A 12,183-nucleotide genomic window follows, 5' to 3' on the forward strand; every position below is an offset into this window, starting at 1 on the left:
GAGTTAAAAGCCAACATTTTATTATTCTTTTTATTATTTTTGTACCTGTCCACTAGCTTTTATTGATTTCTAAACTTGGAGGATAGCATGGTGCTGGGTGGGCATTGGGACTTGGTGGGTGATGGGAAGGAGTGGGTGGGGACTGGGTGAGGAATGAGACTGTTTGGGGGATGGGCTGGGTTGGGGTTTGGGACTGGGTGGGTGATGGGACGGAGAATTGGGGGATGGGACTATGTGGTTGATGGGACAGAGTGAGTGGGGAAAGGGCAGGTTTGGGACTGGATGGGAGATGGACTGGGTGCATAATGGGATGAAGGAGGTTGGGACTGGGTTGGGGAGGGGACTGGAGTGGTGTTGGGACAGAGGGTCTTGGGAATAGATGGAGAATGGGACTATGTGGGTGATGGGACAGAGTGGGTGAGGACTAGGTGAGGAATGAGAGTGTGTCGGGGATGGGTTGGGGTTTAGGACTGTTTGGGGGATGGGCTGGGTGGGTGATGGGACGGAGGGATTGGGACTGGGTGGGTGATGGGACACAGAGGGGGTTGGTACTGGATGGGGTTTGGGACTGATTAGTGATGGGATGGAGGATTTTGGACTAGATGGAAGGTAGGACAATGCAGGTGATGGGACAGTGGGGGTGGGGACTGGGTGGGAGTTGGGACTGATTGGTGATGCAATGGATGGGGATTTGGACCAGATGAAGGATTGGACTATCTGGGTGATGGGACAGAGTGTGTTGGTACTGGGTGGGGGGAGTGGGGCTGGGTTGAGGGGATGGGATGGAGGGCTTTTTGACTAGATGAAGGATGGGACTATCTGGGTGATGGGACAGAGTAGGTGGGGACTGGGTGGGAGATGGGCCAAATTGGGGTTTGGGACTGGGTGGGTGATGGAACAGAGGGGGATGGGACTGGTTTGGGGAATGGGACTGAACATAATAAGAACAAAAGAAATAGGAGCAGGAGTAGGCCATTCAATAAGATCATGGCTGATCTGCCCCAGGCCTCAACTCCTCTTTCATGCCAGCTCCACATAGCCCTCAACTCCCCGATATTTCAAAAATCTATCTACCTCCTCTTTAAGTACTTTCAGTGATCTGGCCTCCACAACTCTCTGAGGTAAAGAATTCCAGACAGTCACTACCCTCTGAGAGAAGAAATTCCTACACATCTCAGTTTTAAATGAGTGTCTCCTTATTCTACAATGATGTCCCGTAGTTCGAGATTCCCCCACGAGAGAAAATATCTTCTCAACATCTACCCTATCCAGCACCCTCAGAATCTTGTACGTTTCAATCAGATCACCCCTCATTCTTCTAAACTCTAATGAATACAGGCCTAACCTGTTTAGCCGTTCTTGATAAGTCAACCTCTTCATCCCAGGGATCAGCCTGGTCACAGAATCTCACAGTGCAGAAGTGGCCCTTCAGCCCATCGACACGTGAGAAACACCTGACCTACCTACCTAATCCCATTTACCAGCACTTGGCCCATAGCCTTGAATGTTATGACGTGCAAGTGCTCATCCAGGTACTTTTTAAAGGATGTGAGACAACCCACCTCCACCACCCTCCCAGGCAGCGCATTCCAGACCGTCACCACCCTCTGGGTAAAAACGCTTTTCCTCACATCCCCCCTAAACCTCCTGCCCCTCACCTTGAATTTATGTCCCCTCGTGACTGACCCTTCAACTAAGGGGAACAGCTGCTCCCTCTCCACCCTGTCCATTCCCCTCATAATCTTGTACAGCTCAGTCAGGTCGCCCCTCAGTCTTCTCTGCTCCAACGAAAAACACCCAAGTCTAGCCAACCTCTCTTCATAACTTAAATGTTTAATCCCAGGCAACATCCTAGCGAATCTCCTCTGCACCCCCTCCAGTGCAATCACATCCTTCCTATAATGTGGTGACCAGAACTGCACACAGTACTCCAGCTGTGGCCTCACCAAGGTTCTATACAACTCCCTACTTTTGTAATCTATGCCTTGATTGATAAAGGCAAGTGTCTCATATGCCTTTTTCACCACCCCACTAACATGCCCCTTCGCCTTCGGAGATCTATGGACACACACGCCAAGGTCCCTTTGTTCCTCAGAACTTCCTAATGTCATGCCATTCATTGAATACTTCCTTGTCAAATTACTCCGTCCAAAGTGGATCACCTCACACTTTTCCGGGTTAAATTCCATCTGCCACTTATCTGCCCATTTGACCATCCCATCTATATCTTCCTGTAGCCCAAGACACTCAACCTCACTGTTAACCACCCAACCAATCTTTGTGTCATCTGCAAACTTACTAACCCTACCCCCGACATAGTCATCTATATCGTTTATATAAATGACAAATAATAGGGGACCCAGCACAGATCCCTGTAGTATGCCACTGGACACTGGATTCCAGTCACTAAAGCATCCTTCTGTCATCACCCTCTGTCTTCTACAACTAAGCCAATTTTGAATCCACCTTATCAAATTACCCTGTATCCCATGTGCATTTGCCTTCTTTATAAGTCTCCCATGTGGGAACTTGTCAAAGGCTTTGCTGAAATCCATATAAACTACATCAACAGCACTACCCTTATCTACACACCTGGTCGCCTCTTCAAAAAATTCAATCAAATTTGTTAGGCATGACCTCCCCCTGACAAAGCCATGCTGACTATCCCTGATCAAACCTTGCCTCTCCAAGTGGAGATAGATTCTCTCCTTCAGGATTTTCTCCAATAGTTTCCCTACCACTGACGTGAGACTCACTGGCCTGTAGTTCCCTGGCTTATCTCTACAACCCTTCTTAAGTAGCGGAACCACATTAGCTGTTCTCCAGTCCTCTGGCACCTCCCCCGTGGCCAGAGAGGAATTAAAAATTTGTGTCAGAGCCCCTGCGATCTCTTCCCTTGCCTCCCTCAGCAGTCTGGGACACAAACTATCCGGACCTGGAGATTTGTCCACTTTTGAGCCTGCCAACACCTCCAATACCTTGTCACTCCCTATATCAATTTGCTCAAGAACCTCGCAGTCTCTCTTCCCGAGTTCGATAACTTCATCCTCATTCTCTTGGGTGAAGACAGATGTGAAGTATTCATTCAACAGTCTAGCAATGTCCTCTGGCTCCACCCATAGATTTCCCCCATGGTCCCTTATGGGCCCTACTCTTTCCCTGGTTATTCTCTTCCCATTGATATACTTACAGAATATCTTGGGATTTTCCCTACTTTTACCAGCCAGAGCTTTCTCATATCTCCTCTTTGCTCTCCTGGTTGCTTTCTTAAGCTCCCCCTGCACTGTCTGTACTCCACTAATGCCTCTGCTGATTTACTCCCCTTGTACCTGCCAAAAGCCTCTCTTTTCCTTCTCATCGTAACCTGAATATCTCTGGTCATCCATGGTTCTCTGGGCTTGTTACTCCTTCCTATCACCCTAGAGGGAACATGTTGAGTCTGTACCCTCCTCATTTCCTTTTTGAACACCCCCCACTGTTCCTCTGTAGATTTCCCCACAAGTAGCTGTTCCCAGTCTACCTTGGCCAGACCCTGCCTTATTTTACTAAAACCCACTCTCCCCAAATCCAAAACATTTTTTTGCAACTTGTCTATTTCTTTGTCCATAACAAACTTAAACTGTACCATGTTGTGGTCACTATCACTAAAATGCTCGCCCAACACCACCTCAGCCACCTGTCCGGCTTCATTCCCCTGAATTAGGTCCAGCACTGTGCCGTCCCTTGTTGGACCCTCTACATATTGACCTAAAATGTTCTCCTCTACCTATTGACCTAAAACGTTCGACATGTTTCAAGAAATCCACTCCATCCAAGCCCTTAACACTATGTCTATCCCAATTAATGTTGGGAAAGTTGAAATCACCTAATATAATTACCCTAGTGAATCTCTTTTGAACTGCCTCCAATGCCGGTATATCCTTTCTTAAATACGGGGACCAAAACTATACACAGTACTCCAGTTGCGGCCTCGCCAACACCCTGTACAGTTGTAACAAGACTTCTCTATTTTTAAACTCCAACCCCCTGGCAATACAGGCCAAAATTCTATTTGCCTTCTTAATTACTTGCTGCACCTACATGTTAACTTTTTGTGTTTCATGCACAAGAACACCCAGATCCCTCTGTGCTGCACTTTTTGAAGTCTGAAATCTCTCTCCATTTAAATAATAGTCTGCCTCTTGATTTTCCCTCCAAAGTGATGACCTCACACTTTCCTACATTAAATTCCATGTGCCAAGTTTTTGCCCACTCAATCTATCTAGATCCCCTTGCAAATTTCTTATGTCCTCATCGCAACATGCCCTCCCACCTATTTTTGTATCGTCAGCAAATTTGGATACATTACACTCTGCCCCCTCCTCCAAGTCATTAATATAGATAGTAAATAATTGAGGCTAAAGGACTGATCCTTGTGGCACTCCACTAGTTACGTCTTTTCAATCTGAAAAAGACCCATTAATCTCGACTCTCTGTCTTGCTAATATATTACCCCCAATACCATGAACCCCTATCTTGTGCAATAACCTTTTACTTGGCACCTTATCGAATGGTTTCTAGAAATCCAAATACACTGCATCTACTGGTTCCCCTTTATCAACCCTGCTTGTTATATCCTCAAAGAACTCGAGCAAATTTGTCAAACATGATTTCCCTTTTACAAAACCATGTTGACTCTGTTTGATTGCGTTAAGCTTTTCTAAATGTCCTGCTATTTCTCCCTTAATAACGGATTCTAGCATTTTCTCAACAACAGATATTAGGCTGACTGGCCTATAGTTTCCTGCTTTTTGTCTCCCTCCCTTCTTGAACAGGGGCGTCACATTAGTGGTTTTCCAACGCACTGGGAGCCTCCTGGAATCCAGTGAGTTCAGGAATATTTCAACCAATGCCTCCACTATCTCTGCAGCCGCTTCCTTTAAAACCCTTGGATGCAGGCCATCAGGCCCTGGAGACTTGTCTGCCTTTAGTCCCATTAGTTTCTCAAATGCTTTGTCCCTCATGATAGAGACTGTTACAAGATCTTTCCTCCCATTAGCTCCTTGCTTATCTGATATCTTTGGGATGTTTATAGTGTCCTCCACTGTGAAGACCAATGCAAAATATTGGTTTAAATTATCTGCCATTTCCCTGGTCCCCGTTATCAATTCTCCAGTTGCATCCTCTAAGAGTCCCGCGCTCACTTTAGCTACTCTCTTTTTATAAACCTGTAGAAGCTCTTGCTGTTTGTTTTTATATTTCTTGCCAATTTACTTTCATGATCAATTTTCTCCCTCTTTATTAGCTTTTCAGTCATCTGATGTTGGTTCCTAAAAAATTCCCAATCCTCTGGCCTCCCACTAGTTTATGCCACTTTGTATGCCTTACTTTTTGATTGGAAACTCTCCTTGACCACTTTGTTAACCATGGGTGGTTCATCCTTCTCATCGAGTCCTTCTTTTTGACTGAGTTAAATTTTTGCTGAGTGTTATGAAATATCTGCTTAAATGACTGCCACTGCTCATCCACTGACCTCCCCCTTAGTCTATTTTCCCAGCCCGCTTAAGACAACTCTTTCTTCATACCTCTGTAATTGCCCTTATTTAAGTTGAGGACACTGGTTTGAGACCCGAGTTGCTCGCCCTCAAACCGGATTTGAAATTCTACCATGTTGAGATCGGTACCCCCTAGAGGATCCTTAACTACAATATCTCTTATTAATCCCACCTCATTACACATTACTAGATCAAAAATAGCCTGTTCCCGGGTAGGTTCTGCAACATATTTCTCTAAGAAACAATCCCCGATGCACTCTACAAATTCATCTTCCATGTTACCCCTGCCAATCTGATTTGTCCAGTCAATATGCAGATTAAAATCACCCAAAACAATTGTAGAGCCCTTCTTACATGCCTCCATTATTTCCCGATTTATACTTTGTCCTACAGTTCGGGGGTCTATAGACAACTCCTACCCGTGACTCCTTCCTCTTGCTATTCCTTAGTTCCACCCAAACTGATTCTCCATCACAATCTCTTGCACCTATATCACTACTCACCACCGCACTGATACCTTCCTTTATTAACAAAGCTACCCCACCTCCTTTTCCTTTTTGCCTATTTTTCTGGATTGTTGATAACCCTTGAATATTGAGTTCCCAGTCTTGGTCACCCTACAACCACGTCTCTGTAATAGCTATCAAGTCATATCCATTTATTTCTATTTGTGGCGTCAACTCATCTATCTTGTTACAAATGCTGCGTGCATTCAGATAAAGATCCTTAAGCTTTGACTGTTTACCGTTATTACTCATTCTGGTTCTGATTTCTGCTGCACTCTTCTGTTTATATTTTCTGCCCCTCCTGTCACACTTTGATTATCGTTCATCTCTTCACTACCCTGCACCTCTGTTCTCTTGTTTTTTTTTGGATTTTTTTTTTAAACTTCCCTTCAATTGAACCCTCCCCCCCAACTAATTAGTTTAAAGTCCTATCTACAACCCTAGTTATAAGATTCACCAGGACACTGGTCCCAGCATGGTTCAAATGAAGCTCATCCCAAAGGGACAGCTCTCTCCTTCCCCAGTACTGGTGCCAGTGCCCCATGAATCAGAACCCATTTCTCCCATACCAACCTTTGAGCCACGTGTTTACCTCTCTAATCTTATTTACCCTACACCAAATGGCACATGGCTCAGGTAGTAATCTAGAGATTATCATCTTTGTGGTTCTGATTTTTAATTTATCCCTGAGCTGCTCGTAGTCCCTCAGCAGAACCTCTTTCCTAGTCCTACCTATGATGTTGGTACCTACATGGACCACAACAACTGAGTCCTTCCCCTCCCACTCCAAGTTCCCCTCCAGCCCAGAAGAGATGTCCTTAACCTTGGCACCAGATAGGCAACATTGCCTTCGGGACTCTCTGTCCTTGCTGCAGAGAACAGTATCTATTCCCCTAACTATGCAATCTCCTATTACTACTACATTTCTCTTTTCTCCCCCCACTTGAATGGTGCTCTGTACCACGGTGCTGAGGTCAGTTCGCTCATCCTCTCTGCAGTCTGTGCCCTCGTCCACACTGGGAGCAAGAACTTTGTACCTATTGGACAAGGGCACTAGCTGAGGCTCCTCCAAAGCTAAATTTTGGATCCCTATACCTGCCTCATTCACAGTCAACCCTCCTGTCCCTGACCACGGTCCAAGTTTGATGTAATTAATCTAAGGGGTGTGACTGTCTCCTGAAACACTGTGTCCAGGGGGATGGGATGGAGGGGGATGGGATGGAGGGGGATGGGACTGGTTGGGGAATGGGACTGGGTGGGGGATGGGATTGGGTGGGGGATGGGACAGAGGCAATGGGACTGCAGGGGGCGTGATTTACACCTCAATCTGCCATATTATTTCTGTTTTCTGTACAGGTGGGGCTCTCGAGGTGAAACAACATAATTTCTTCATACAGCTGGACTGGAATGGATTATTGCGTCAGAAAGCGGAGTTTATCCCTCAGCTGGAGTCTGAGGATGACACCAGTTACTTTGACAGTGAGTTCAAATGTGGAAGCTCAATATCGTCAGATATAAAATCATACGAGAGCAGTCATTCATTCATTTGAGTGGGTGAAGAGTCACTATGGGATAATACTCTGCCAGTTATTGTGTCCAGTAGTGATCAGCAATGACCAGTGTCCTATAGTTATCCCCATTGTCACTGGGTCTACTGATGATCCCCATTGTATCACAGCATCTTTACAGTGCAGAAGGAGGCCATTCAGCCCATTGAGTCTACACTGGCTCTCTGAAAGAGCATTCCACCTAGTCCTACTCCCCTGCTTTATCCCCGTAACCTTACACATTCTCTCTTTTCAGGTAGCAATCCCAATTCCCTTTTGAATACCTCAATCGAACCTATCTCCACCACCCTTTCAGGAAGCTCATTTCAGACTCCAACCACCCTCTGGGTGAAATCATTTTTCCTCATATCACATTTATTCCTTTTGCCAATTATTTTGATTCTGCACCCTCTAGTTCTTGATGTTCTCTTGAGTGGGAACAATTTCTCAGGACCCCTCAGTATCTTGAATACCTTTATCAAGTCTCCTCTCAGCCTTCTTTTCTCCAAGGAAAACAGTCCTAACCTCTCCAATCTATCCTCATAGCTACAGTTCTTCATCCTGGGAATCATTCTTGTGAATCTCCTCTGTACTCTCTCCAATGCCTTCACATCCTCCCTCAAGTATGTCACCCAGAACTGGACGTAGTACTCCAGATGGGGCATAACTAGTGTCTTAAACAAGTTCAACATGACCTCCTTGCTCTTGTACTCAATGCCCCCATTAATAAGGCCTAAGATACTACATGCTTTATTAACTGCTCTCTCATCATGCCCTGCCATCTTCAATGACTTATGTATGTACACACTGAGGTCCCTCTGTTCCTGAACCTCCTTTAAAGCTTCTCCCTTTATCTTATACTGTCTCACCATATTCTTCCTGCCAAAATGAATCACCTCACACTTTTCTGCATTGAACTTCATCTGCCACTTGTCTGCTCAATCCACCAACATGTCTATGTCCTTTTGAAGATCAAGACTATCCTCATCACAATTGGCAGCGTTTCCAATCGTCATATCATCTGCAAATTTTGAAATCATGCCCTGAACACCACAGCGTAGGTCATTAATATATATCAGGAAGAGCAAGGGTCCCAACACTGACCCTTGGGGAACTTCACTACAAACCTTCTTCCCAATTGAAAGCAACCATTTATCACTGCTCTCTGTTTCCTGTCACTCAGCCAATTTCTTATCCAAGTGCCTACTTTCCCTTTTACTCCATGACTAGAATTTTGCTAGGGGGAGGTGATGGCGTAGTGGTATTGTCGCTGGACTAGTGTTCCAGAGACCCAGGATAATGCTCTGGGTTAGAATCCCACTACGGCAGATGGTGGAATTTGAATTCAATAAAAATCTGGAATGAAAAGTGACCATTAAACCATTGTCAATTGTTATGCCCTTTAGGGAAGGAAATCTGCTGTCCTTACCTGGTCTGGCCTACAATGGTTGATTCTTAAATGCCCTCTGAACTAGGGGGCAACTAGGGATGGGTAATAAATGCTGGCCTGGCTGGTGATGCCCACATCCCATGAATGAATAGAAAAAAAGTCACTGTATCAAATGCCTTTTGAAAATCCATATACACCACATCAACAGCGTTTCCTGTCACTGGGTCCAGTGATTATCTCCATTGTCACTAGGCCCAGTGACCATTTGTCTAGTGATTATCCCAATGCCACTATTTCAATTGATTTTCTCTGGTGTGACTGTATCCGGTGATTAACCCAAGTGGCCATGTGTCGAGTCATTACATCCATGTGGATCCTGGGCTGATTCGCTATGAGTAAATTATTCTTTATGTATATGCAGCACGCTCGGAGAAGTATCATCACTTAGCATCAGAGGAGGATGAGGACACGAATGATGAAGAATCGTCTCTGGAGATCAGACAGTTTTCATCGTGTTCACACCGATTCAGTAAGGTATGGTGGGTGCAAAATGTGCAAAGCTCCAATGCACTACTGAGGAAGTACTGCACTATCAGAGGGCCAGTATTAGGAAACTTTGCAATGTCAGAGGGTCTTTACTGAGGGAGTGCTGCATGTCAGAGAGTCAGTACTGAGGGAGTGCTGCACTGTCAGAGGGTCAGCACTGAGAGAGTGTTGCACTGTTGGGAGGGTCAGTACTGAGGGAGTGCTGCACTGTCTGGGGGTCAGTACTGAGGGAGTGCTGCATGTCAGAGAGTCAGTACTGAGGGAGTGCTGTACTGTCGGAGGGTCAGCACTGAGAGAGTGCTGCACTGTTGGGAGGGTCAGTACTGAGGGAGTGCTGCACTGGTGGGAGGGTCAGTACTGAGGGAGTGCTGCACTGTTGGGAGGGTCAGTACTGAGGGAGTGCTGCACTGTTGGGAGGGTCAGTACTGAGGGAGTGCTGCACTGGTGGGAGGGTCAATACTGAGGGAGTGCTGCACTGTTGGGAGGGTCAGTACTGAGGGAGTGCTGCACTGTCAGAGGGTCAGCACTGAGAGAGTGATGCACTGTTGGGAGGGTCAGTACTGAGGGAGTGCCACACCGTTGGACAGTCAGTACTGAGGGGGCACTGCAATACTCATGGGTGACTTTGATCGACATTTAATGGACAAATCAAATTTGCAATGGTAGCCTGAGAGTTGAGTTCATAGAGTGTATTGGGACAGTTTCTTAGAACAATACATTCTGAAACCTACCAGGATACACACTATTTTTGACCTGGTAATGTGTAAAGAGACACAATTAGTTAAGGACATCATAGTAAAGGATCTTCTAGGCACGAGTGATCATAACATGATTGGATTTCACTTTCAGTTTAAGAGTGAAAAATGTGGGTCAAAACTAGTGTTTTAAACTTAAATAAAAGCAAATAATGGTTCACTCGGCTCATTCCTGGGATGAAGGGCTTATATAATGAAGAAAAGTTGAACAGGTTGGGCCTATACCCATTGGAGTTTAGAAGAATGAGAGATGATCTTATTGAAACATAAAATCCTGAGGGGACTTGATAGGGTGGATATCTGGAGGATGTTTCCTATTATTGGGAAGACTAGAACTAGTGGACACAGTTTAAGAATGAGTTCTCCCTTTTAAGATGGAGATTAGGAGAAATTCTTTCTCTCAGAGAGCTGTTAGTCTATGAAATTCTCTTCCTCAGAAAGCAGTGGAGGCTGGGCCATTGAAGTTATTCCAGGCTGAGTTTGACGGATTTTTGATAAACAAGGGAGTCAAGGATAATGGGGACAGGTGGCAAAGTGGAGTTGAGACCACAACCAGATCAGCCATAATCTTATTGAATAGCAGAGCAGCCTCGAAGGCCCGAATGGCCTACTCCTGCTCCTGCTCCTAAGTCCTTTTTCCTATGTTTGTATTTCTGAAGACAAAGATCGCTAAAGCGGAATGGGAGAAAAAGGTTAAAAGGTAAGACAATGGAAATGCAGTAGCAGACATTTAAGGAGATATTTCATAACTCTGAACAAAGATATTTTTCATTGAGGAAGAAAGACTGTACAAGAAGGATGCACTCTCCGTGGCTAAGTGAGGAAGTTAAGAGTGGTATCAAATTGAAAGAAAAGATGTATAATGCAACAAAGATTATTGATAGGTCAAAAGATTGGGAATGTTTTAGAAACCAGCGAAGGATGACTATAAAATGATAAAGAGGGAGAAATTGGAGTATAAGAGCAAACTAGCAAGAAATATAAAAACTGACAATAAAAGCTTCTAATGTACACAAAAAGGAAAAGAGTAGCTAAAGTGAGTATTGGTGCATTAGAGGGTGAGACTGAGAAATTAATAATGGGGAACAAGGAAATGGCAGAGATTTTAAACAAGTATTTTGTATCTGTCTTCACAGTAAAAGATAAAAAGCCACACAAGAATAGTAGAAAATCAAGAAGCAAAAGTGAGGGAGGAACTTAAGAAAAATCACAATGACAAGAGAAAAAGTAATGAGAAAACTAATGGGAATAAAGGCTGACAAAGCCACCAGGGGCAAATGGCTGCATCCAAGGGTCTTAAAGGAAGTAGCTGCAGAGATAGTCGATGCATTGGTTGTAATCTTCCAAAATTCCCTAGGTTCTGGAAAGGTCCCAGCGGATTGGAAGACTGCAAATGTAACACCTCTAGTCAAGAAGGGGGGGAGGCAGAAAGCAGAAAACAACAGGCCAGTTACCCTAATATCTGTAATTGGGAAAATGCTAAACTCCATTATTAAGGAGTAATAGCAAGGTATTTAGAAAATCATTATACAATCAAACTGAGTGAACATAGTTTTGTGAAAGGGAAATCATGTTTGATATATTTATTAGAGTTGTTTGAGGGTGTAGCAAGCAGGATGGATAAAGGGGAACCAATAGATGCAGTATATTTTGATTTCTAAAAGACATTTGCTAAGTTGTCACATAAGCTGCTAGACAAGATAAGAGGAGTGTTGGGGATGATATATTAGCTTGGATAGAGGATTGGCTAACAGGAAACTGAGAGTTGGGATAAATGGGTCATTTTCAGGTTGGCAAACTGTAACTAGTGGAGTGCCACATTGATCAGTGCTGGGGCCTCAGTTATTAATGACTTGGATGAAGGGACCCAACTATATTGTAGCCAAATTTGCTGCTGATACAAAG

At 44.6% G+C, this 12,183-nt stretch overlaps 1 protein-coding gene across 1 annotated transcript in view; it reads left to right on the forward strand.

Annotated features, from left to right (window-relative positions):
* The window catches only part of LOC144689089 (microtubule-associated serine/threonine-protein kinase 3-like), a 185,666-nt gene that overhangs the window by 109,356 nt on the left and 64,127 nt on the right, over positions 1-12,183 (forward strand). The window contains exons 17-18 of the mRNA XM_078556239.1: positions 7,397-7,519; positions 9,399-9,511. Coding sequence (XP_078412365.1) covers positions 7,397-7,519; positions 9,399-9,511 — 236 coding nt within the window. The remainder of the gene's footprint in view (positions 1-7,396; positions 7,520-9,398; positions 9,512-12,183) is intronic.

The sequence above is a fragment of the Cetorhinus maximus genome, chromosome 13 (assembly GCF_964194155.1).
Source record: "Cetorhinus maximus chromosome 13, sCetMax3.hap1.1, whole genome shotgun sequence".
In the NCBI taxonomy this organism is placed as follows: Eukaryota; Metazoa; Chordata; class Chondrichthyes; order Lamniformes; family Cetorhinidae; genus Cetorhinus; species Cetorhinus maximus.